Source organism: Amblyraja radiata, chromosome 4, assembly GCF_010909765.2.
Source record: "Amblyraja radiata isolate CabotCenter1 chromosome 4, sAmbRad1.1.pri, whole genome shotgun sequence".
NCBI classification, from domain to species: Eukaryota; Metazoa; Chordata; class Chondrichthyes; order Rajiformes; family Rajidae; genus Amblyraja; species Amblyraja radiata.
In genome coordinates this window covers 95,481,725-95,508,908 of record NC_045959.1, presented here as the reverse complement: position 1 = coordinate 95,508,908, position 27,184 = coordinate 95,481,725, and the positions used below count along the sequence as shown (strand labels likewise).

At 40.7% G+C, this 27,184-nt stretch overlaps 1 protein-coding gene across 1 annotated transcript in view; it reads right to left on the bottom strand.

Moving 5' to 3' along the window:
- pou6f2 (POU class 6 homeobox 2) overlaps window positions 1–14,279 on the bottom strand; it is a 473,829-nt gene extending 459,550 nt beyond the window's left edge. The window contains exon 1 of the mRNA XM_033019974.1: window positions 14,173–14,279. Within this exon, the coding sequence (XP_032875865.1) occupies window positions 14,173–14,277 (105 nt within the window). The 5' untranslated portion in view covers window positions 14,278–14,279. The remainder of the gene's footprint in view (window positions 1–14,172) is intronic.
- Between the last annotated feature and the right edge of the window lie 12,905 nt (window positions 14,280–27,184).

Genomic DNA, 27,184 nt, shown 5'->3' with positions numbered 1-27,184 from the left:
TCAAGGCCTTAGTTATGTTATGTCAATTACTATAACGTTTAAAAAATGTAACCCAAGATCATAATTGCAAGCAAATAAATGTTATGATAGATATGCTTATCTCATAAAACAACATTTCAATGCTAAACACTTCAAAAATAAAGTACAGAAACAAATTAATTTTTTCCACCTGGCAAAATGTACAATAGCAATGATACTATATTCTATTGTATGCTACTGCCAAGGGATTTCTTGTCAAAGTCAACTTCCAAGGCAGCCTCATGGGAACTGTGCTGTGTGCATTCTCATGAAAGGTGTGAAAATCTGATTTTCCAAAATGGATCAGTAATTCTCTATGAAGAAAAAAAATTAAATCGATAAATCTGTGCTAAGTAGATTGCAAAGGAAAAAATATTCTGCCATTGACAGCTCATTAGGAAGTCTAAAACAAACTAAGCACAGTGCTTGCAAACCACCTCCATGCAAAGAGTTCTAGGTACTTGCACGAGTGTAACAGCTAATTGGAGTGCTTTACCACACTAATGAGAGCCACAGTGTGCGATCTGTAAATCTGTCTGAAACAATCTAGTGCAGATAATTAAGTTTAGACACATGATAGAATGAGCTACAAAAATAAGGTTACCATGAGGAAATTCTAGCTAATCATAGTGTATTTAGCTGGTTCACAATACAGACAGCCTTGTGTTTTTTAATAAATATTTCATAGTGTGGCATTAATAATAGTACATGGATTAATAAGCTACCTCTCCCTGCTGCTTGTATTCTGCAAGATTGTTGTTTATTAATGCTGTTAAATAATTATTTCAAGATATTATAGTATGCTGAAAAGCAAGCTTTTCAAATTTTTAAATGTTTTTCAATATTTCACCATGTGACATCAAACTGCTTAGAATTACTTAGATCAAAATAAATACTTTTATTGTTTTCTCAGTGTATTTTTTTCCTGTTCCCTTTAAGATGAAGTCAGTCATGTCAGGAAGCTATTGCCCGAGTGGTTGATTCAGTTCCCTTTTTTTGCCCATTGTAGCTCCTGACCCGATCAATAGCCAGGTTATGAGGCAGAGGAAGCTAAAGAGAGATTATGCTGATGAGGAAAGTGACAGAATTATCTCATGGATTTGTTCTTCGTATCACCTTCAATCTTTACCCGTTCTGACGAGGATAAAAAACCAACAAGAAACAAATTTGAAGCAGGTCCTGACAGTTTTTTGAACAAATACCAAAGGCACTCTACCATTATAGAACAAAAAACATTTTGCATTGTCGCATTAATTAATGAGGAACATTTTTAACAAACGATTTATTATGTGACATGGTATTTCATCAGCTACACAGTTACAAGAAAACAAGCAAAATAAATGACGATTGTGTTCCAAATCAGTAAAGTTATTTTACTTAATTCCCTGACTAAACAAATGACACCAACATAAAGACATGCACAGAGCTGGTCTACAAATGTTTTAGCTGCAATCTCATGACTCAAAAGAATAAAGTTCAAATAACTGCCTCAATGCATATTTATTTTTATGACAGACAAATATCTTGTTTCTGCCTGTTCTGATTTTCATGTTAATCACAAAAACAAACATAACAGCAAACACAGAAACTAATGGACAAAGGGACTAGAAAAAATTACAACAAAACTCAGTTTTATGTCTGAAGAAGGGTCTCGACCCAAAACGTCACCTATTCCTTCGCTCCATAGATGCTGCCTCACTCGCTGAGTTTCTCCAGCATTATTGGCTACCTTCGATTTTTCCTGCATCTGCAGTTCTTTCTTAAACATCAGTTTCATTTTTGTTAAGTATGAGAACTAGTTGCACTCCAAGCCCTCGTAGAGATAAGCATAAAGACAAGAATACACGAGCCCTAATTTGACAGCCCAACACTCCATGTGGCATATGAGGAGCATCGGTAAGAAAATCGAAATAACAACTTGTTGGCCATTTCTCCAATCACGTCACTTTTAAGAATGTCTTTCTCCCAAGAAGTTACCCCACAAAATGCTGGAGTAACTCAGCGGGACAGGCAGCATGTCTGGATAGAAGGAATGGATGATATTTCAGGATGAGCCCCTTCTTCAGTTTGAGAGTCTGGGGAGGGGGAGACACCGAGATATGGAAGAGTAAGGTGTGAAAATGAGACATCAAAGGGGATGTAGTTCAAGGAAAATGTAGAATAGATCATTGTTAGCTCGGGGAAGGTGACAATCAAGCAAACAAATGTAAAATTTAATCAGGAGGACAGTCAGACTAGTCGGAGAACTAGGTTGGGCGAGGGATGGGGAGAGAGGGTTACTTGAAGTTAGAAAAGTTGATATTCATACCGCTGGGTTGTAAGCTGCCCAAGTGAATCATGAGGTGCTGTTCCTCCAATTTGCGCTGGGCCTCACTCTGACAATGGACAAGGCCCAGGACAGAAAGGTTTGTGTGGGAATGGGAGGGGGAGTTAAAGTGTTTTGTAACCGGTAGATCAGGTAGGTTAAGGCCCTAGAAGTGTTTGGTATTCTTCAATAAGCAATTTAGGTTCCATAATATTCAACGGAGGATCTAATATGAGCAAATAAAGTAAATTCCAAAAATGTGCACAACAGCGCTTTCAGTGCCAGAGACCCAGGTTCCATCCCAACTACGGGTGCTGTCTGTACGGAGTTTGTACGTTCTCCCCGTGACCTGCGTATGTTTTCTCTGAGATCTTTGGTTTCCTCCCACACTCCAAAGACGTACAGGTTTGCAGGTAAATTGGCTTGGTATAAATGTAAATTGTGCCTAGTGTGTGTAGGATAGTATTAATGTGTGGGGATCGCTGGTCGGTGCCAACACGGTGGGCCGAAGGCCCTGTTTCTGTGATGTATCTCTAAACTAAACTAAACTAAACTAAATGGCGATTAGGAGTTAGACAAACATTGCTGGGAGTCCTGCACCATTATGCATCCAATCCCTATGTCCTCTCTCCAAGAAGTGGAACGTTAGTGCAATGCCTTCAATTTTTTTTACGTGAACTCAGTAATCAGTAAAATTTTAAAAATCAGTAATCAGTTATGCTGTCCAGTGTCAACAAAAGATGTATTAAAACATCACAAATTTACAGAGGCACAAGGAACTGCAAATGCTGTTTACAAAAAATGTACCCCAATGTGCTGAAGTAACTCAGCAGGTCAGGCAGCATCCCTGGAGAACATGAAGTAATAACTTTTCAAGTTGGGACCCTTTTACAAATTGGCTGTGATGAGGGGGAGAAAGCTGGAAGAGAAGTGGAACCATGACAAAGCCTAGCAAGTGATAGGTGGATAAAGGTGAGAGGGTTTGATTAACAGTTCAAGAAGGAACTGCAGATGCTGGAAAATCGAAGGTAGACAAAAGTGCTGGAGAAACTCAGCGGGTGCAGCAACATCTATAGAGTGAAGGAAATGGGCAACGTTTCGGGCCGAAACCCTTCTTCAGACTGGTTTGATTAACAGATGGTTGAACAAAGGCCAGAGATGGAAAAACAAAAAGTGTGAGAACTTCTTCTTCTTGCGTATGGTGTGCACAGCCTAAAGTTGTAAGACAACGTGTTCTGTTTGATCTTCTGTTTGTGCACGCCAGGTTGATTGCATTCGTCAAAACAGGGTGGACCACGTGAAGGTTCAAATCTCTCACCCCAAGTGTGAGATGAGAACAAAAGAGGTGAGAATTGTAGAGCCAGAGGAAGAAATGTAGGTGAAAATTACACCTAGGGGAGATGGGCATGAATCCAGATAGGGCACAGGGAGCAGAGGGGGAGAAAAAGGGAGGGGGAGGGGTGGAGAGAAGGGTTTTTTGCAAGTTAGTTATCTGTAATTGGAGTATTCAATGTTCATGTCGTGAGTTGTAAGCTACCCAAGCGCATACCATTAGATTGTAAGCTACCCAAGCTAATGGTATAAACATTGAATTCTCCAATTTTAATTAACTAACCTACAAAGCCTTCCCCCCCCCCCCTTATTTCCCCCACTCTTCCCTGTACCCCATCTGAAATCCCCCCTTGCTCCCCCCCCCTACCCCTTCCACCTATATTCCTTCCACTGGTTTCTTAATTCACACCTTTTCTGTCCATATCTCACGCATTTTGTCTTTTCATCTCTGGCCTTTGTCCAACCATCTGCCGATCAAAACCCCTTCTCACCTGTATTCACCCGTCACTTGCCAGGCTTTGTGCGGCCCTCCACTTCTCTTTCAGCTGTCCCCCCCCCCGTACCACCATCTCGAACACAATCAGCAATTCGTTTGAAGAACTATTCCAACCCAAAACACCACTTATTCACGGTCTGCAGAATTACCCTCTAATCTATTTAGATAATCCAGCATTAGTTTATTTTTACCACAAACATATCTGGATGCCTCTTTTAACATCATAAAATGGCACAACCATAGTCCCAGGAATCTAATCAAATAAAAAGTTAGGGCAAAAAAGTAACCTTTAAGTTAAGAAAGGTGGTGGGATGGTAGATTACGGATGTAATGCTAGTATTTTGGGCCAATACAGCTGAAATTACAACAATGTGCAGAACAGAGGGATGCACAATCAACTCAGTTGAAGGAGTTTCATAAAAGGGGAATTAGTAATGGGTGAAAAATTTGAATAAGAATTAAAAAATGTTAAAGTCAAATTGTAATCACCCAAGAGCCACTTTGGGTCAGTAACCCCCCCCCCCCCCCCCCCCCCCCCCCACCCCACCACCCCACCCCACTCCCTCTCAAATGATACGATGAATAAACAAGACCAGCTCAGAGTTATATGTACTGCAGAAATTTAAGTTGCCAAACCATATTAACCAAAGAAAAAGATGGTTGATGGGCCAAATCTTGCTGGCTGTGACCAATCTTTGCAAAGGTCCAACCCTCATTCATTAATGCAAACCAAATTAAACCCCGGTCTTGCACACAAGCCCTGTGAGTCAGGGACTTAATTCAAGTTGTTCTAGACCATGTCCAGTAGCAAGACCCCGTCTTGCTGGATTCCCCACATTACATCAGGGATATTGCCAGTCAGACCTGGCACAATATCTGAAACCCAACTGATTCCAATGCAGATTCCAGGCCTGATTAAACGTTATACTTGAGTCTAAAACAAGAAACAGGGTCTTCAGCTGACGAATCCACACCGACCAGTGATCACCCCGTACAATAGCACTATTCTACACACTAGGGACAAAATCTGGATAGACACAAAAAGCTGGAGTAACTTGGCGCGTGAGACAGCATTTCTGAAGAAAATGAATAGATGACGTTTTGCATTGAGACCCTTCTTCAGATGAGGGACAGGGAAAAGGGAGATATTGATGGTGATGTACAGAGATACAGAACAAATGAATGAAAGATATGCAAAAAAGTTACGATGATAAAGGAAACAGGCCCTTGTTAGCTGTGGGCTAGGTGGAAACGAGTTATAGACAATGAGACTCAACAATATGACTTTGAAGTTTCTACCACTTTGATACAACTCCTTAGTTAACAATTCCAGAGACAAGAACTGAATTTTCCAAGGACTTACTTAGATACATAGATACATAGACAAAAGGTGCAGGAGTAGGGCATTTGGCCCTTCGTGCCAGCACCGCCATTCAATGTGATCATGGCTGATCATCCACAATCAGTACCCTGTTCCTGCCTTCTCACCATATCCCTTAATTCCGCTGGCCCGAAGACTTCTATCTAACTCTCTATTAAATGCATCCAGTGAACCGGCCTCCACTGCCTTCTGAGGCAGAGAATTCCACAAATTCACAACTTTCTGGGTGAAAATGTTTTTCCTTTCCTCCATTCTAAATGGCCTACCCCTTATAGAAACATAGACATAGAAATTAGGTGCAGGAGTAGGCCATTCGGCCTTTCGAGCCTGCACCGCCATTCAATATGATCATGGCTGATCATCCAACTCAGTATCCCGTACCTGCCTTCTCTCCATACCCTCTGATCCCCTTAGCCACAAGGGCCACATCTAACTCCCTCTTCAACTGTGGCCCCTGGTTCTGGAATCCCCCAACATCAGGAACATGTTTCCTGCATCTAGCATGTCCAATCCCTTAATAACTATATGTTTCAATAAGATATCCTCTCACCCTTCTAAATTCCTGTGAATACAAGCCCAGTCACTCCATTCTTTCATCATATGGCAGTCCCGCCATCCCGGGAATTAACCTCGTGATCCTACGCTGCACTCCCTCAATAGCAAGAATGCTATTCTCTTCATTCTCTTAGCACTGACCACAGGTCTACGGCACTTGTCTCCTCCACAGTCATTCTTATGTTTTTTGCTTAACTTCAATTCATGAAATCAACTATATTTAATTCATTCCAAACAGAACCACCTCATTAGACCATAAAATGAGTTAGGTCATTAAGTCTGCTCCATCATTTGATCATGGCGGATCTATTTTATCTTCTCCACCCCATTCTCCTGCTTTCTCCTCGTAACCTTTGACATCTTTACTAGTCAAAAACATATAAATTTCTGCTTTGAAAAACCCATGACTTGGCCCCCACTGTCTGTGGCAATAGAATTCACAGAATCACAACCTCTGGCTACAGAAATGACTCCTCATCTCATTTCTAAAGGTACGTCCTTTTATACTGAGGCTGTGGCCTCTAGCCCTATACTCGCCCACGACTGGAAAAATACTCTCGATATCCACCCTACCGATATCTCGATATCTCGATGCCTTTCATTATTCGGTAGTTTTCAGTGAGATCATCCTTTTAAAGTCCAGCAAGTACAGGCCCAGACCCATCAAACATTGACTCAATCATCTCTGGGATCATTCTCCACTGAACCCTTTCCGATGCTTGTGCATCTCCCTCAGATATGGGGCCCAAAACTGCTTACAATACTCAATATGCAGTCTGACCAGTGCCTTATAAAGCCTCATCATTACATCCTGCTTTTATATTCTATTCCTCTCAAAATGAATGCTAACATTACATTTGCCTTCCTTACTAACATCTCGACCTGCTAATTAACATTTTGGGAATCATGCACCCGCACTCTAAAGTCCCCTTGCACCTCAGATTTTTGAATCCTCTTCCTTTTTAGTAAATATAGTCTCTGCCTTTATTCCTTCTACCAAAATGCATGACTGTACAGTTTGCTACGCTGTATTCAATTTACTGTTTATTTGCCCACTCTTCCAATGTGTCAAAGTCCTTCTACAGACTCATTGCATCCTCAACTCTGCCTGTCCCTCCACCTAACTTCATATCATTCACAATCCTGGCCACAAAATTTCACCATCCACAATCATTAACATATAACATGGAAAATAGCGGTCCCAACAATGACCCCCTGCAGAACACTACTGATCACCAATAGCCAACCAGAAAAGGCCCCCTTTATGGCCACTCTTTGCCTTTATGGCCACTCAGCCAACCAATCTTCTATCCATGTTTGTTCCTTGCTTTTAATACCATGGGGTCCTACCTTGTTTATCAGCCTCACATGTGGCACCTTATCAAAGGCCTTCTGAAACTCCAAGTAAACCACATCCATTGACTCTCCTTTATCTATTCTCCTTGTTACTTCTTCAAATAATTCAAACAGATTTGTCAGAGAAGATCTCCCCTTAACAAAATCATGTTGACTTTAGCCTATTGTATCATGTGCTTCCCAATATCCCGAAACAGCAACTTTAATTAATGGATTCAAAAATCTTACCAACCACTGAAGTCACATTAACTGGCCTATAATTTCCTTTCTTTTACCTCGCTCCCTTCTTAAATAGTCGAGTACATTCAATTAATTCATTCATCTCGACATTCTCCCAAAACAAATGTTCTTCCTCACGTGAGCCTTGAGACATTTAAAAACTTACTCTGATGAAAGATGCTTCAATTGAAGCTGACTTGTAAATTCTCTGGAATCTATGCATTAGAGTTTTAAAATTATTCTTCACATAATAAACAATATTGCCAAGATAAAAAACACAAACAAATGACAGGAAACCTGAAGGAAATAAATGGGTCGAAGCCTGTTTTGGTAGCCACGAAAATTAAAAGCTATTATATCTGCCTTAATTTAAACATTCCCCTCAATATCCAGCTCAATTGATTTCAATAGAACTCAATATAAAGTGCATTGAATAACGGAAAGCCAATAATATCACGTGAGAGGAATATATACAGCAATTAATCTCAATTAGGACTAAATTATCAAAAACATAAAAATCTTATGACCTACTAAATATTCTAAACAGGCGTTTCTTGAATTTTAAAAGGATGTGATACTTTTATTTAAATAAACTCTGTACCATACATCAGAAAGCTGATGCGACATTTATTCATCATTTAATTTACGTCTGTCACTACTAAAAGAATCAGCCTGTTACTAAAGACAAAATTGTATTTTGACTTCATCTATTGTCAATAAAAGCAAACTTTAAAACAAAGAAAATACTGCCCAGACCTGGCAGTAATATCTGGCTGGATTTGTGAAAAACAGTCAGAACAGGAAAGTAGAGATCCTCAGGCTAGAATCCTCCCAGATTTTCTGACCTACTATAAACCACTAATGACTAGCAATGGAACCACAATTAACAGCTACTGGCAACTAATCCATGCACAGGATGCTGTTGCCATCAAACACCCAACATCAGCAATGCTGCTGAATGTGCTTTGCAGTAACCACTTTAGTCCTTCTCACTATCACAATTCAGCCAAAATTGCCGAAATTTCAGTGATTGACATTTTTTTTTTTGGCCTGCAGGGATTTCATTTTTTTGGATATGTAATTAATTTCTTTATTCATATAATTTAATAACCTTTATACAATATTTAAAACTGAAACATTCGAGATGATTTGCTTTTAAACAGATTGTTGGTATTGTGCAGCACTTAACAGAGTTTAGTATCAAATTACTGATCATACTAAAAGGAATGGCATATTTGAATATATCTCTCCATCTATGTACACCTGCCTTCTTCCCAGTTTAAAAAAAACTGCAATCTTATTTTGTCATCTTGCATCATACTATAAGTTGGATATTAAAAACTATCAGGGATGTAGCAGATTTACACTGTTAGTTTATATCTGAAACTGCACCTATAGGTTCACCTGATGAGCAAACATGCTGGGGAAATATCTTCAAGTATCCATGCTTCGACAATACGCAGGTTTTTTTTTCATCTATATCTACAGCTGTCACCCTTGAAGGCCTGTAGATTTGGACTTGCATCTCAAAATCTGCTGATGTGCTCTATTGATTTTGTATTTTTAAGAGTGGTTTGTTACCAATAATAATGCATCCTGTTTGTGGAAGCATTTGAAATCCATCTATGCAAAACTTCAGAGAGCCCATCTAAGCATTCCTCATTTTATAAAATTAGTTTTGCCAATAAGAGGAAGCAGTTCGCATTTTTGTTTTACACTTGGGTTTCATGAAAATAAAACACTCCTCGTCTAGCTTAAATGACAATTACAATAGAAGTTAAATGGTCAAGATTACTTCCTTTAAAAAGAGTTGCATTATGCGGCTATTCTAATATAGCCCTAGCAAACTAAGCTCATTATGCATAAATTAAAGAAGGGAGAGAGTCAAATGCATTTAATGGATGAAAAGAACCAAGGCAGGAATTGGACCAGACCACAAGAGTATAAACATGTGGAAATACACTTAGAATGTTATGAAAGAATATTCAAATAAAAAATTATCTGAGCTAAATAATATCATAATGTCAGAATTTATACATAAAAAACATATTTCTCTGATAAGGCCTTTATATATTTTTTTTAAATCTGAAATATTTGCGTGCAAAGGAAAAGATTCACCATTTGAATAAGAAAGATTGGAAGCTGAACTCATAATTCAACAATAACTCACCTATAGAAATAAAAAAATAATCCACTGGGACCATTTACTGCTTATTCTTCTGGCAAGTAGAATTTGGAGCAAATAGTAAAAACATACTTGACATTTACCCAAGTTTGATCAAATAAAATAATCTAGAAATTACTGCATTTTTAAAGGAAATTTTCATCTTTGATTTCTTGAAGAAATAATACAGGATATTTCCTCTCCTAAGCATTTAATATAATGTACCACAGCTACTCGTTGATTCTTTTAAAAAACAAACTGAAGAAACTAAACCAATGGTCTCAAATCCTTTTTTATCATTTCTATTACACATTTACTGCATTAAAATTAGCTCATGAAGGGGTTTTTATTGCATCAGGAATTTTCATCTGCAGCATCAGGGAGAAAATATTTATTTTTCGCTGTAATGCTTAAATTTACTAATAGTATATTGAACAAGTGTCACATGTATTGCATTCAAATTTTAGCATCAGTCTCTTCACAGAAAGCATACCCATATTTGACTTTGGCAAGTTGGCACAACAAAGTACATGCAACAAGAAATATAGGGGAAGTCTCACCCCTGGACTGCAAGCAAAGTACCAAATCTAATTCACTAAACCGATCAAAATGAAGTAATGCCACATAATATATTTGAGCATTTAAATATTGAGTAAAACTGCAGTAGCGTACCTTTTAAATGTGGTTAGTAAATATTTAAAAAACAAAATAAATACATTTTCTGTTAGCGAAACTGAGGTGAGATATCTTTAATATATTATAATTTGTGTGTAAGCATGGTTTTTGATCTTTGTGGTTAATATTATCAATATTTGTCATTGTCTAGATTAATATTAGAATCATTTTATTATTCTACTCTTCCTCTTGCACCAACCCCCACCATTTACACACGCAGACCCCTCAGATTCAAGTCACAGCATTTTTACTCTTTCTTTTCCTCATTTAACAAGCAGAGCTGTATTATGCTTTTCATACCCAACAAACATACAAATGCACAGCTAGTCCAAGCCCTCGGGCCTAGGGATCATGATGGCATGGTTGGAGTGTTCCCGGGGGAAGAGAAGTGTAAGAAGGGTGACTGGACGTTGTAACCTGCCTGCCTCAGCTGAGACATAAACAGGAGGGTAGTAATACTGATGAACATACCTGTCACTCAGAGGATGTGGCCTCAGTTAGAATAAAACAATTGTGGGAAATGTTTAATAACAAGAAAACTGCCAATATCTAACAAAACACACCAAATTTATAATTCCCTTTAGCACAGCATCATGTGAATAATATTTTTAAATAGGAGATTTTTAAATAACATTTGGATATTGCACAATCACACATTTGATTAGCCGCAGTGTATTTTTGGGAGAATCAATTGTTATTTAATTTCCAGCCTAAACGTATTTTAATATAGTTAATTTCAGTCTAAATCTAAGTGAGCAATTAAATAGCACTTGCCAGTAAAATTGTTATCCAATTACTGTAAAATTGTTCAAACAAAGTTAAGATTGTTCTTTACATATTAAGGGACTTCTGGAAAGAACACAAGCTATTTCACACAGCCTACTTTTACATGGTAGCTTGTTTAAACAGACTAATTCAAAACAAATTTTCTTTAGTCCTGTGGTATCTTAGTTTAAGAAATTGTACTAAGATGATTAGTACTTCCCTGTCTCATACCATTTGTAACTGCGACACATTTTGTTTAAATCTTTACAATTAATATGTAACAATGCAAGTAAGTTGCAAACTGTTATTTCTCGAAATGACATGTCTTTTTCATCTAGAGTACTCACAAATTAAGTCCTGTGTTTTCAAGTTCTGTTGTTAAATAGAGAGTTTGAAATTGATTTTCCAGAGACTGAAAATTTTTAGAGGTAAAATTACATAAAGGTGAAATGTTCATGGATATTTTGGTAAAATAACCAATTTTTTAGTTTAGTTGCAGAGATTACCATAATGTTACAGGCACTAAACTATTCTAACATTACATGAAATTATACTTTTTCAGCATTCGGTATTTTATTGCTGAAAGGACAGACTTTTATGAACAGTAACAATAAAAGATTTGCAGTAATTGAATAAATCAAATTGGGATTCTATATTTCTAAACAATGCTATTAAATATATGCCATTTGTAGTTGTAACATTTTCAAAATAAAAATTGTGCTGAAAAGCGAATGGCAATACTTGAAGGACTTTTTATATTAGAGAACATTGTTCTTAAAATAATTTAACTGTTTTGATCATTATGGAAAGAGAATATGGGGAGAAGATATAAGGAATAGAGAATAATGAAAAGAAAGACAGAGAGAAACAATTTTACACCGACAAAGGCGCAAACACGCACAAAACACAAAAGCACATATGCATGCTAGAATTTGTTTAATAACAATTTGGTATTATATCTACATCTACACAAGGACCATGAAATCTCCTTCAATAAATATGACCTCTGCAGTGATGAATATACTGAGATTAGATACTCTGACATTCATCTTCTGTGGCTAAAGAAAGTTTAACTCTAACAGAAATACTACATTTTCAGTTTTAATAAATGTGTGTGCCTTTTGAAGATTATGATGCGATTTTACATGTTGGGAAATAAAGTCACTTGAATTCAGCAACTGAAGTCATACATAAATGTTTTGAGTCAGGTCTGGTCGATTACCGCACAACTAATTTGGTTGCACCGAGTTGTTCATACAGGCACACTTTTCAAATCCGAGGATGAATTAAAAAGCTATTTTGCTACTGTTACTACTACTGACAATTTAAATTAGTCAATAGATTTCTATAAAATAACTTTATCATGCTTGACATTGCATTTGAAAACTTGAGGGAATAAATTATTTTGTTTATATACTAGATCAGTGAAGTTTAAGCCATTAAAATGATAAAGCTCTTATAATCCATTTATTTACCAGAACGGAGAATTAAGCAGATCAGAATAACTCTGAGGAAAACAGGCACATTGTACTTGTGCTGCACGGCATAGTTTTAAAATGTACTATATACAATTAGCAAATATTCTCATCTCTTTAGTTTCAATACATGAACAATTTAACACTTAAGTAATTCGTCAATAACAGAAAAGTCCACAACATTGAGTCTAATAAATATAAATTATTAGAGTATACGTACTATAGTTAGTAAATATCAGAATTATATTCTACACAGCAAAAAACAAATCCTGTTTTAAGGAAGGGCACTGACTTTTGAGGATTAATACCAAAAAGCACCTTCAGAACAATTATATTTTCCGTGTAGTGTACATTTGCTCATTAAATCTACTAACACAATTGAAGTGGTCAAGCTGGCATTTCAATCACAAGTGAAGGCTCTCCTGTATTAATTTTCTAACAGATTGAGATGTTTTCAAGTAACATCTTTCACAAAAAAATTACACAACTGCTTCTTGGAACTTCAATGTATAGAATTAAATTGTGATATCTTTGTTTGAATGTTATATAATTTATTTTGAAAATTTTACCATTTTATCAAAATATTCTTAGAAAATGCTTACTTTACACAGACTGTTTTTAACCAACCTTCCTTACCCAGAAGAGCATAATTCCACCAGTTCCTGTGATTATATGCAGATAAACAAGAAGATTACAAGCCAGGGATTGCTCTCTAGATGATTGTGCTTAAAAGCAAAGGACACAAATAGTAGAACTACTCAGAATACAAACAACACAAGAAGCACTAGTGACCCATCTGGTATCCAGTAGACAAAGACGAAATGGCTCTAAAGCCCAGCATGTGAGGCCTTTGAGAAATATTCTTCTGGCATTTCATCACAGCAGCCCTAGACCAGTTTATCTTAGTGGCTTGAGGGAGTAAATAGAGCTGTTTATTAAAGCTACTCTGCTGTATTACATTAGACGCAGCAGACCACCTGGACCTTTTGGATTGTTGTAGGTTTTTTTTAATTTGCAGACTGGCTTTTGCACAACAGGAATTATTGCATTTACTGAGATAACACCTCATTTAGCTTAGAAGTAAAATACAGAAGGCAGAGCAACGTTCAAAACATTAAAATAGACGATAAATCACCCAACAACGTATCAAAATCTGAGTCATCATACCACCTTAAAGGTGTGCCATAGATATAAAACAACAGTAGAAAAAGGATATGATAAAATCCGAATAAGCAGTAAACATAGACCAAAAAAGGCAAATAGTTTTAAACATTAATTCCCAGATTAAGATGTTGAATTTCTCACTAAAATTGCTGCATGTATTTGTGGACCAGACAGTAGAAAGGTAATGGAAATATGAATTATATGAATCAAACTGTTATACCCCATGGAAAAAATAAGAGAGGAGTTGAGAAATGGCTGACTCCATACCTGACCAATTACAGCATGCATGGTCCCTGTATCCTGCTGGGCCAAGAGATCGCTATCCATCACACATATCTTGTGAGGAGCAGAATGAGGGTTTCTGCCATGCATCTGTCAATCAATGCTTGCAGTCAAAATCATCACCAAACAGAGGCAAAAGCAAAAAGTCAGGCTGCTTCACCAAATAGGATTGAAAAAAAAATCACATGACAGCAGTACACAGCCACACACACACAAACATACTGCATGTATTTCCTGCACATAAGTGACCTTGCTTTAAAACATCAAGATCCAGACATTTGAAATCTGTTAATAAGGCTTTATTTTAAATGAATTAAAATATATATATAGCTTCATTTGGAAACATTACAATTTCTTAAATTCTGTAAAACACAATTGGTTGAAGATAATTTTTATTTTGCCTCAAATTTAAAAAAAAAAATTGGCATTATGTGGTGCACTGATTGGTATAAAACAGTCATTTTTCCCCCCTAAATACATTATTAAAAGTTTGTGGCATATCACCAAATTTTACACTTAAATTATGTTAATTCTGCTACAATACTTTTTGAAGTATACAAAACAAAATGCAAAACTAGCGCCCAGTTTAAAGAGCCAAACGTACAAATAACTGTCAAATGGCAAACGTCCATCAGCAGAGAAAGCATTGCTACTTGTCACAGGTAGTCATGGTGAATGAATGGACTTAAATTGTTGGCCCGGCACCAATTACTTCCTATGAACAACATATAAAATCTATTAAGATGACAATCAACCACCTTTGAATTTGTTTTTGTTTTAACTGAAAGCTATGCAATTAATGCCCAGAAGTTATTCCAATTGTAATTGGGAGTTTTCGAAACTTGAGCGTCTCAATTCGATTGCCGTGGGAAAATTATTTCCACATCACAAAACTACCTTTTGTTTTATTTTACAAGAGCTTCCCGTGCATGCTTTGTTATTGTTTCTTGGGGGGAGATGAACGTTTGCCCTGATTTTAATGCAATCAAATATATATCCTGGCTTATTTTAAACTTGCATCCTATTTCTTCCGTTAAAAACATGGACCATAAAACTACAACCGATCATGGACCAGCGGACCGTTGCAAACTCTACCCCTCTGGGACAAATGATCAAACATCGTCAAGGGAACTGTTCAAAGTTTCAGCTCTTTATATATTTCTTTACCTCAGAGATAATGCCAGCCACACCCGCCAGCTGCAGCCGGACAAGCCTTTAACCGCTGTCAAACTACTGCCACTCTGGGGGGAAAGAGAGTCAATTATTAATATGCATTCTGGAAAAGTTTAATTACGAACGAAAATGAGAGCTCCCGTCTTAAATAGATCTCAGAAAGCGGTCAACGCTGACACTAGCTGAAGCGGACGATGCGCTGATTCTACAAAGAGCCCGGGGTCGCCGCGGGCTAGAGTTACACCCCCGCCCCCGCGCGGCCCCGGGACCGCGGGCACGCGCCCGCGCTCGTGCACGCACCTGCTTCGGCCGCCGGCGGCAACCGAATTGCACCCTTTTCTCACACCTGGTCCTGGAATTGCACACTCTAATCACACCCTGCAACCGGGTACTCAGCAGCAGCAGCAGCAACACCCTCGCATGTTTGTCGTTTCAATCCCTCTGACGATACACGTGCTGCACAACCTTACACATCAGCTCCAGCTCTCGACCCTCCGCGCTTGCACACTCTCTCACACTGCCGGCCAACGCAACCCTGGATGTGCATGTCCTGCCACATCCGATTCAAAGATCAGCCGCTGGTCTTGCATTGCCCTCAGTCTGTCCAGTCCAAAAAAAACCATGGAGTTGTACACTCTCACGCCTACAACTGGAAATGCACACTCATTTCACACAGGGTGGTTGGTGGGTTCATCGAACAAGTTGCCAGAGGAGGTAGTTGAGGAAGGGACTATCCCGACGTCTAAGAAACAGGTACATGGATCGGACAGGTTTGGAAGGATAAGGACCAGACGCAGGCAGGTGGGACTAGTGTAGCTGGGACATGTTGGCCCGTGTGGACGTTGGGCCGAAGGGCCTGTTTCCATGCTGTATCACTCAACGACACCATGCTTAGCTGTCAGTCCACACAACTGCCCATTTTCCACAACTGTTTGCAATATCAGCCCCTGGAATTGAACATCTTTCGCCTGTGCTTCTGCCATTTGCTCATGGAATGCACGATCTGACACGGTTGCATCAGCAACACCACAACATTGCACTCTCTCACACATGCTACAGCTGATAGCCCTTTGAATGGATTTGGAGAGGATGTTTCCACTCATGGGAAAGTCTAGGACTAAAGGTCGAAGCTTCAGAATTAAAAGACGTTCCTTTAGGAAGATGAGGAGGGATTTCTTTTGTCAGAGGGTGGTGAATCTGTGGAATTCTTTGCCACAGAAGGATGCGGAGGCCGTAAATGGATATTTTTAAGGCAGAGATAGATAAATTCTTGATTAGTGCGGGTGTCAGAGGTTATGGGGAATGGGGTTAGGAGTGAGAGATAGATCAGCCGTGATTGAATGGCGAAGTAGACTTGATGGGCCGAATGGCCTAATTCTGCTCCTGTCACTTATGACCTTATGAATTGCAAACTCTTCCATAACCAATTCTGCCATCAGCACTTCTGCTTTGAAAATCCTGCTCAAACCTGATCCAGCATTCCTTAACTTGCACAATTGTGTCTGTATCGGTCTTGTATTTTCATTTTTGTATATACGTATCATAATAATAAAAATCGACGCACTCTAAATGCCTCATTCATCAGTCATTGGATTTGCACATTCTCACAATTGCTTCAACCGTTATCTCTTTGATTTGCACACTTTCTCACATCTGAAGTAGACACAAAATGCTGGAGTAACTCAGCGGGACAGGCACCATCTCTGCAGAGAAGGAATGGGTGACATTTCGGGTCGAGACCCTTCTGCAGACTGGTTCTCACATCTGGTTCAGTTGACAATTTTGGAATTGGACATTTTAGACCTGCCCTAAAATCATACCCAGACAATAAACCCCACACTCGCACACCTACTGTCAACATCAACCCTTGGACTTGCATACTACCCAACTCCTATGACACCAATTGGACCCTGTAATTGTATGTCATTTCATTGATTCTACCATAAACCACTGGTACTGGGCGAGCTCATGACTCTTCCAGACATTATTTCTCAGCATGCACTCACTCTCACTTGCTACTGCTTCAGCCCCTGTGTTTGCACGCTCTTCCACACTGTTTTAATCATCAGCCTCTGGTATTTTTATTCTCTCCCACCTGCTACAATTGTCATTCATTGGAATTATAAAGTCACTCTGTGAGGGTGATGGTATTGTGGTGGCAGTACAGTGAATATGTTACGAGACTGGTGATCCCGAGTTCAAATACCAACATATGTAGGAAGGAAATGCAGATGCTGGTTTAAACCAAAGATAGACACAAAAAGCTGGAGTAAGGAATGGGTGACGTTTTGGGCAGAGACTGTTCTTCAGTCTGAAGAATGGTCTCGACCCGAAACGTCACCCATTCCTTTTCTCCAGAGATGCTGTCTGACCCACTGAGTTACTCCCGCTTTTTGTGTCTATCTTCAAATACCAACATGACAGCTGTGGAATTTAAATACGGTTAATAATCTGGAATTTGGAAAAATAATAATGACATTACTCTGGTTCAGATGACAACAAGTCTACTGAATCATCAAAGAAAAACATCTGGTTCAATTTGTTGCATGGGTGGAATTCTACCAACCTTATGTATTACAACAGACCTACCCACGTGGTTGACACATAAATACCCACTGAAACAGCCTAAAGAGCCGCTCCAGCTGGACCATCACCACTGCATTGAAACAGGGTAAGAACAAAACTTGTAGGAAGGAACTGCAGATGCTCGTTTATATCGAAGTTAGACATAAAATGTTGGAGTAACTCAGCGGGACAGGCAGCATCTCTGGATAGAAGGTATGGGCGACATTTTGGGGCGAGACCCTTCTTCAGACCTTCTTCAGTCTGAAGAAGGGTCTCGACCCGAAACACCACCCATTCCTTCTATCCAGAGATGCTGCCTGTCCTGCTGAGTTACTCCAGCATGTTGTGTCCATCTTCAAAGAACAAAACTTGCTGGCCATCAGGCACGACTTAGACAACTAACTCAAAGTGGCAAAATTACTCCCAACCCAGTTAACCATACAAAGTTCTATTCATAAACATCTGGGGATTGGTTTATAAACTGGAAGAACTATCCCACAGAGTGTTCATGCAACAGCCTGATTGAGTCAGACTTACAGAATCATACTTTACAGACAACATGCTACTCTCTGCCTTCACAATCCAGGGGTACATGTGATCCTACCAGCAGGCCAAGCTGACCTGTGATATCTATGCTCATATAAAGCCTCATGGCATAGGGTCAAACATGGAAAAGAAGACCTCCACCTGATTATCCTCTGTTAGCCAATGAATCAATGTTCTTCCATGTTGAGTAACACAAGCAAGAAGCACTAAAAGTACTGCGTCGCAGCGGTAGAGTTGCTGCCTTACAGGGTCAGAGACCTGGGTTCGATCATGACTACGGGTGCTGTCTGGACGGAGCTCGTACGTGCTCGCTGTGGCCACCTAGATGTTCTCCGGGTGCTCCAGTTTCTTCCAAGATGTACAGGTTTGCAAGTTAATTGGCTTAAGTAAAATTATAAAATTTTCCCTAGAGTGTCAGATAGTGCTATTTTGAGGGGTGGTCGCTGGTCTGCGCAGGCTCGGTGGGCCGAAGGTACAGTTTCCAAACGGTATCTTTTAAGTCTAAAGTCTAGTAAAGCCACAGAACGTACTCAGAATGGGGGGACTTCAATGTTCATCACCAAGAGTAGGCTAGTAGTGCTGGGACTGGATGTAGTTGCAATTTTGGGTTTGTGTCTGGTAATGAGTGAACCAACATGGGGTATCAATCTATCTGACCTCAGTCTCACCAATCTACCTGTGGTAGATGCTTCTGTCCATGACTTCACTGGTGGAGGAGACTGTTATGCAATGAATGTAACAGAGAGGTGTTATGCAGGCAATGCATAGCGATGCAGAATCAGCTTAGGTTGAAATTACGAATAGCAGGACATAATAGACACAGGTGAACATATTCTGCTAAACAACAGGTGAACAACATGCCTGCTAAAGCAGAGCATAAATGGAGAAATCTAGGGCATGTTTGAAGGGAGGTGCAATTTTCACGCAAGATTTTATTCTACATATTGATTGAATGAACCAAACTGGCATAAGTATCACAGAAGAATTTCTCTGGTGAATCAGGGATTGCTTCTAAGAACAGTATGTTGTGGAACCTTTCTGGGAACAGGCCTTTTTGGATTTGGAAATGAGTAATTGGAAAGGATTAACACAGGATCTTGTGGTAAGACATGACCTACAGTACGATACAACTTCAGTTGCATTTTGAGTGTGAATATCACAGAACCAAAGGCAGGTCTTCAAATGAACTGCCTTTATAATGGCAATTATAATGATTCGAAGGTGAAGTTTTCTAAGGTGGAAAAAAATAAGTTAAGAGACAGGTCAGTGATTGAACAGTGGCAGATATTCCAACAGCTGGTTCATAACACTCAGCTAGAATTTATCCCATTTGGAAAGAGGGATTCCATGAGAAGAGGGTATGTCTGCAGTTAACAAAGGAGGTCACAGATAATGTTGAATTGAAAAGTAGGACATACAAAGTAGCAAGGGCTGATGGCAGGCCAGAAGACTGGGAAGATCAGGTACAAAATGACTAAAGCTCACAGGTGGGGAGAAAATTGCTTTGAGAGAAAACTTGAAAAATGCGTCCCCCTCATTGTGGCCATTTGGATTATGGAAGTTTGCCCATACAAAATTCACAACACACTACCCAAAAATTAAAGATGTAGAAGAAAATTAGCTCTCATGGAATCTGTGTGGAAAAAATAAATTAGCACAAAATGTATTATTTTTCTTGGCGCATGTGCAGATTATGCAGTATTACATTATGGAAAATCGCGATACAAACCATTTTCTAGGAATGCAATTAATCGGCAACAGTATCAAACAAACATTAAGATTTTCTATGGGTATATATAAAAAGGAAGGTAATTAAGGTAGGTTTGGGCTATCATTGAATGGACTTTACTGGTTTTACCTTGCACTAAACGTTACTCCCTTATCATGTATCTATACACTGTAAATGGATTGATTGTAATCGTGTCTTTCTACTGACTGGTTAGCATGCAACAAAAGCTTTTCAAAGTACCTTGGTACATGTGACAATAAACTAAACTGAACTGGGACCTTGAGAGAACAAATCTAATGAATTAATAATAGGAAGCAAAGAAGTGGCAGATATATTAACTCAATTTTTGAATCAGGCTGCACCAGGACTCTGCAAATAGTAGATAGTAGATAAGCTAATTTCAAATAACAGAGTGGGATGTAAAAATCTCAATCACAGGGGATAAAGTATTTGAAAAACTCCCAGGGCTGAAGGCGACAAATTGACAAAACACACTGGCCTGCACCCAAGGATTTTAAAGGAGGTGGCTGTGATTGTTTTCATTAATTTTTTTAACTCACTAAATTCTAAGAGGGTACCAGAGGTCGGAAATCAGCCAATGCGATTCCCTTGTTCAACAAGGGAGGAAGACAAAAGGTATATTGTGTTTGACAAATTTGTTGAAATTCTTTGACTAGGAGAGATGATAGAGAGGAAGCTAGAAACATTGTGTATTTAGATTTCACAAAGGCTTTCGAGAAGATAAGAGACTGGCACATAAATTAAGAGTCCATGTATTGGAGGAAGTGTGCTAGCATGAATTGAAACTGGCTTTCACATAGAAAACTGAGAATTGGAATAAATGGGTCCTTTGCAGACTTGTGGAGTACCCCAGGGACCTGTTCTTGGCCCTCAAATGTTTGCCATTTAGATGCATGGGGTCTGAATGAGGCGATACAGAAATAGCTGCAAGAGCATGTTGTGATTCTATTGTGCAACATTGTGATTCTACACCAGGGTATGGTATGACTGAGTGAGGGGATAACTGGCAAGTGGAGTTTAATGTGGGAAACTGTGAACTCATGCACTTCAGTAAGATGAATTGAAAGGCAGAATATTCTCCAAATGGGAAGAAGAAATGAAAAACACTGCGATCACACAGATCTGAAGAAGGGTCTCGACCCAAAAGTGGCTGAACAAGGGTCTCGACCCAAAACGTCACCCAATCCTTCTCTCCAGAGATGCTGCCTGTCCTGCTGTGTTACTGCAGCATTCTGTGTCTATCTTCAGGTTCCCGGAACTGTGTGTTCTTTCACTCTTCCATCAGTTGTTGAAACTGTACACTCTCTCACCAGCTTCATCCCTGCAGTTGCATACTCACATACTTCCTCATGCGAGGAATAGATCAGGTGGATGCACAGTCCCACGCCCAGAGGAGGTGAATCAAGGATCAGAGAGGACATAGGTTTAAGGGGAAGGGGAAAACATTTAATAGGAATCTGAGGGGTAACTTTTTCACACAAAGGCTGGTGGGTGTATGGAACTAGCTGCCAGGTAAGGTAGTGGAGGCAGGGACTATCCCAACATTTAAGAAACAATTAGACAGGTACATGGATAGGACACATTTTGATGGATATGGACCAAACACGGGCAGGTGGGACTAGTGTAGCTGGGACATGTTGGCTGGTATGGGCAAGTTGGGCCAAAGGGTCTGTTTCCACACTGTTTCACTCTATAACTTGCATCCGCCATCAGCCCTAGAATTTGCATGTCGCCGAGCACTCTATCGAACTTTGACAGGTGTACGGTGGAGAGCATACTCACTGGTTGCATTACATCCTGGTTCGGTCATTCAAATGACCAAGAAGGAAGGAGGCTGCAGAAAGTGATGGATCTTTCACCGTCCATCTGAGGTATTAACCTCCCCATCAACAAAGGGATCCACAGGAAGCACTGCCTCAAAAAGGCAGCTGATATCATCAAAGGCACACCACCCTGGCCACACTCTCATTTCACTGCTACCAGCTGGAAAACGGTGCAAGAACCTGAGAACCGTGACTTTCAAGTTCAGCTTCTTTCCATCAACCACCTTGCACATCCCCAACCACAACTCCACCCTTAGGTTGCACCAGGTAGACAAAAGTGCTGGAGAAACTCAGCGGGTGAGACAACATCTATGGAACGAAGGAATAGGCAATGTTTCGGGCAGAAACCCTTCTTCTCCCGTCTGAAGAAGGGTTTCGGCCCGAAACGTTGCCTATTTCCTTCGCTCCATAGATGCTGCCTCACCCGCTGAGTTACTCCAGCACTTTTGTCTACCTTCGATTTTCAAGCAACTGCAGTTCCTTCTTGAACACTTTAGGTTGCACTACTTCCTTTGGCTTTGTACTATCGTGGTCTAGTTACCTTGTATTACTGACAATTTATTGTATCATTTATTATTTGATGTCTATTTGTTGTATCACCGTGTTAGTTCTGTAAAGTTGTAAAATAAGAATTTCCTATGAATTAAACTCTTAACTCTCATTCTCTCACAACTGCTTCACCTGCCAGAGGTGCAACTTTCTTGCGATTTTGTTTGTCAGCAAAAGATCTTCTCAATTAGTTTTAGCCTCAGATTTGCTGATAATGCACTCCTTGAGGTGATAGTAAAATTGTTATTGTCCTGCATGGAGTAATCGTACTGTTCTGCCTGTAACAATCATACTCCTTTCTTTAGTCCCCGAAAAGTTCAAGAACCTGCACTAATAGAAAGCCCCAAATTCACTGGCTGTGTTCTAAAAAAAGACCTTGTTATAATTCTCTAGCATTTAACATGAGAATCTCCTCTTGGATCCCATGCCAGGATGACAGTGCATGTTCCATAGAGATATTACGACTGCGAGAAAGAGAGTTGTATGCTGCAGTAATGTGTTTGCTCTGCTTTTAATTAATTAAAATATTTAGATGGTTGATTTATTTTATTATAAGTTGGGGGTTTTTTTTGAGGTTTTATTTGTTCACTTCATTAATACTTTTGGAAACACTGAAAAATCTGGAGTGCTTACAGACTACAGACCAGCAGCATCGCCACCTAATTTTACTTCGGAGTCACGTGAGTGACTACGTGAAGAACCCGCTCAGCACGCATGCGCGGCATTACGCCAGCAGTGCAACAGCGGCCGCATCGGGAGTCAGGCGCTCCCGCTACAGGTGAAAGAACGGACCGTCAGGTAAGTACCCTGAGGTCGGGTTTTCTTTCACAGGAGGAGCCTTCTGCTTTTCAGGCAGAGAAGAAAGGCTCTTGGACAAACCTGTCCCCCGCTCGACTCCACGGAGGAGCGTTCCATCTGGGGGGGGGGGGCAGCAACAAGGCGGTATGACCGCTTACCGGGCGCTCCGTTATTCCCCGACACCGTGCCGAGCCCAGTCCCGCTAGCGCCTGAGCAACGGGCTGGAAGTAAAGCCACGGAAGAGGCGTCCTGCCGGTGGCTTCCGACTAGTCGGACGGGGACGTCTCTCCACCCGCACGGGGAGGGGAGACAGCCGCATGAGCCGCATGGAGCGGCTCCTGGAGCAGGAGCTCCAGCGAGACGCGCTTCGTGAGGGGCGCTCTCGCAGGGGGAGTTCAGGCACTCCCTCCACAGTGTCTTGTGCACTGTCCATTGCTTCCTCCTTACCCGAGGGTAGCTTTGGTGACCAGGACTGGGCTGGTCAAGAAGAGGGGACGCTGGCTGAAGATGTCGGGAGTATGTAAGGGGTGCAGGAACAGGAAGAGCTGCTAGGTGTGGTGGACCGCTACGTGGCAACCCCACGTGCAGGAGGCCGTTAAAGGCCAAACCAGCGGCCAGCATTAACCACCTCTCCAACAGGGCACTACAGGAGAGGTGATCAATGAGGCGTATACAGCTCCAGAGAACTGTGAGTCCCTTAAAGTGCCGGCTGTAAACAGCCAAAAGTGGGGGCACGTTGGGGCAAATATTCGGAACTAGGAGCTAAAACTGCAGCGGATCCTCAGGCTCCTGACGTCAGCCATCACATCGTTTGCTCGTTCCGTGGACAAATACGGAGATGACCACAACCTTCGTAAACAAATCATAAGACCTGCCATAAAATCCTAAATTTGCGGGGTTGTGCATACCCCAGCCACTGAGCCAGACCCACTGCTCTTTGGCAAAAACCTCAAAAAGCATATGAAGGATATGGAAGAGGCCTTAAAAAACTTTCGGTCTCATGAGGGCAGGCCCCGGGACGAGCAAACCAAAAACAATAATTCCTAAGCAGCAGCACCCCATCGCGTCCATCAGTCGACGTCTACCATATGGGACTGGTGTAAAGCTCGGGGTCCGCATACTATCCCCGGAAGTCTTCTTTAGACCAGGGCCCAGAGCGGACCCCATGGAAAATGCGCCACCCCACAACATCACCGCCACGTCAGACAACGTGCAAGACTCTTTGGGCCGGCAGGAAACAGAAGAATACCCATAACCATGGAGGTAGGTGGGTCTGGTTCCTACCAGCATATAGAAAATAGGGGCTTAATACTAACAGGGGGAAGATTACACCTGTTTTAAGAAGCACGGGAGTCTATCACGAGTGATCAGTATATACTCAATGGCATTAGTGGATACAAAATACAATTCATACTAGAAAAATTGGCACCAGTTCAACATTCACCCCAGAGGGTATTTTCCCTCTCCGTTAAAGAAACGAGAGGGACAAGCTGAACTGGTGAGACTAATTACAAAGGGTATCATGGGAAAACATGAACCCTTGGAATTCGTATCAAATATTCGTCACTAAACCCAAAAAAGATGGTGGATGTCGCATCATCATTGACTTAACTTCACTAAATATGTTTGTTAAGTATATACATTTCAAAATGGAAACGGTTGTTACTGCCAAACAACTAACTTCCAAAGGATACTTCATGGCAAGCATTGATCTTAAAGATGTTTACTATTTAGTACCATTCACAAGGATCATCGCAGATACCTGAAATTTACCTGGATGGGGCAGCTATGGCAGTTTAAAGCGTTACCCAATGGGTTCACATCAGCCCAAGATTATTCACCAAGATACTAAAACCAGCTCTGGCAATATTCAGAAGACAAAAACATATTGTCATGGCATATCTTGATGATATCTTAAATAATAGGCAGACCATGGAATTGACTATGTTAGCTGTATCAGCTACCAAACAGTTATTCGAAACCCTGGGATTGTTTTACATCCAGATAAATCTAAGTTGAAGCCATCCACAATCATGGACTACTTGGGCTTCACAATTAATTCAGTCTACGTGACTGTAACATTGCCAAGAGACAAAACAGTTGAATTGGCACCATGCAACAATTTAATGGTCAACGAACTACCAACTATTCGAGAAGTAACAGAGTAATTGGGGAAATGGTAGCAGCATTTCCGGCTACACAATTCGGACCTTTGCACTGTCAAAACTTACAAAGAGCAAAGGTACAGGCACCAAAACGACATACAGGTCATTATGATCGTGTCATGAAGTTACCCACTGAAGCAATATCAGAACTACAGTGGTGGGCAAAAAATGTTTGGCATAGTTTCAGCCCTATTATCATCACTAACCCTACGTTAGTTATCCAAACAGATGCCAGTGCTCATGGCTGGGGAGCAACTAACTCTATATCCAGCACAGGTAGCAGATGGACTAACCCAGAGTCATCATTACCACTTACACTGGGCATTAATTGTCTATAGATGTTGGGTGACTTTTATGGTTTAAAAGCATATGCACAAATATGCATCACTTGCATGTACGGTTACAAATAGATAATACTACGGTGGTGGCCTACATTAACCATATGGGCGGCATATAATCGATATCATGCGCAAGTTGGTCAACACAATTTGGCAATGGTGCGTCGAAAGACATATTTGGATATCAGCAACTTACCTGCCAGGTAAGCTAAATACAGTGGCAGACACCAGGTCACGTAAATTTGAAGACAACATCGAATGGATGTTAAACCCCAAAACATTTGCAAAAGTTATCAAGCAATAAGGCACGCCAGATATTGATTTATTTGCATCAAGGCTAAATCACCAGGTACCTATGTATGTCGCTTGGGAACCAGACCCTGAGGCAGCAGCGGTAGATGCGTTTGCGCTGGATTGGGGAAATTCTTCTTCTATGCATTTCCTCCCTTCTGCCTCATCAGTCGGGGACTATGCACAATACAAATGGACTCTGCTTCAGGTATTTTGATAGCACCCGACTGGCCTACGCAGCCATGGTTCTCAATACTCCATGACATGGTTGTTGAAAATCCGATGGTATTCCCCAGTGACCCAGAGTTATTAACACCCAGTGTTGGGCACAAGCCACCCATGCCATGAAAAAATCAAACTCCTGGATTGCAGATTCTGCACAAACCACTTCTGGGACTGGGAATATCAGAACAAACCGTCGACACCATGTCAGCATCCCTCCGAACATCCACTAAAAAACAGCACTTGTCCAGCATCAAAAAATGGGAGAAGTACTGCTTGGATACAGGGACCACCTACTCAACCGCTACAGTTACCAACGTACTGGAATTCCTGGCGAACCTTCACCACGATGAAGGACTCAGCTACAGAGCCATCAACACAGCTAGAAGTGCCCTGTCTGTCTATCTAAAACCTGCTCCAGGACAACAGGCCATGGGGTCGCAACCGCTGGTGGTCAAACTAATGAAGGGTATTTACAACTCTAACCCCCTAGACCAAGGTACACCCATACATGGGATGTCAGTGTGGTCCTGACATACCTCAGGGGATGGCCACCAGCCAGTTCCCTCAACCTGGAACAATCTATGCTCAAAACACTCATGTTGATGGCACTTGTATCTGCACAGAGGGTCCAGTCACTACACCTATTGCGACTGGACAGCATGCTCACAGCTCCAGACCAGATCTCTGTCGTTATCCAGGGACTGATCAAACAGAGCAGACCAGGAACACCTAATCCAGTCGTGGAATTCCGGGCTTACCCGCCAGAACCACGGT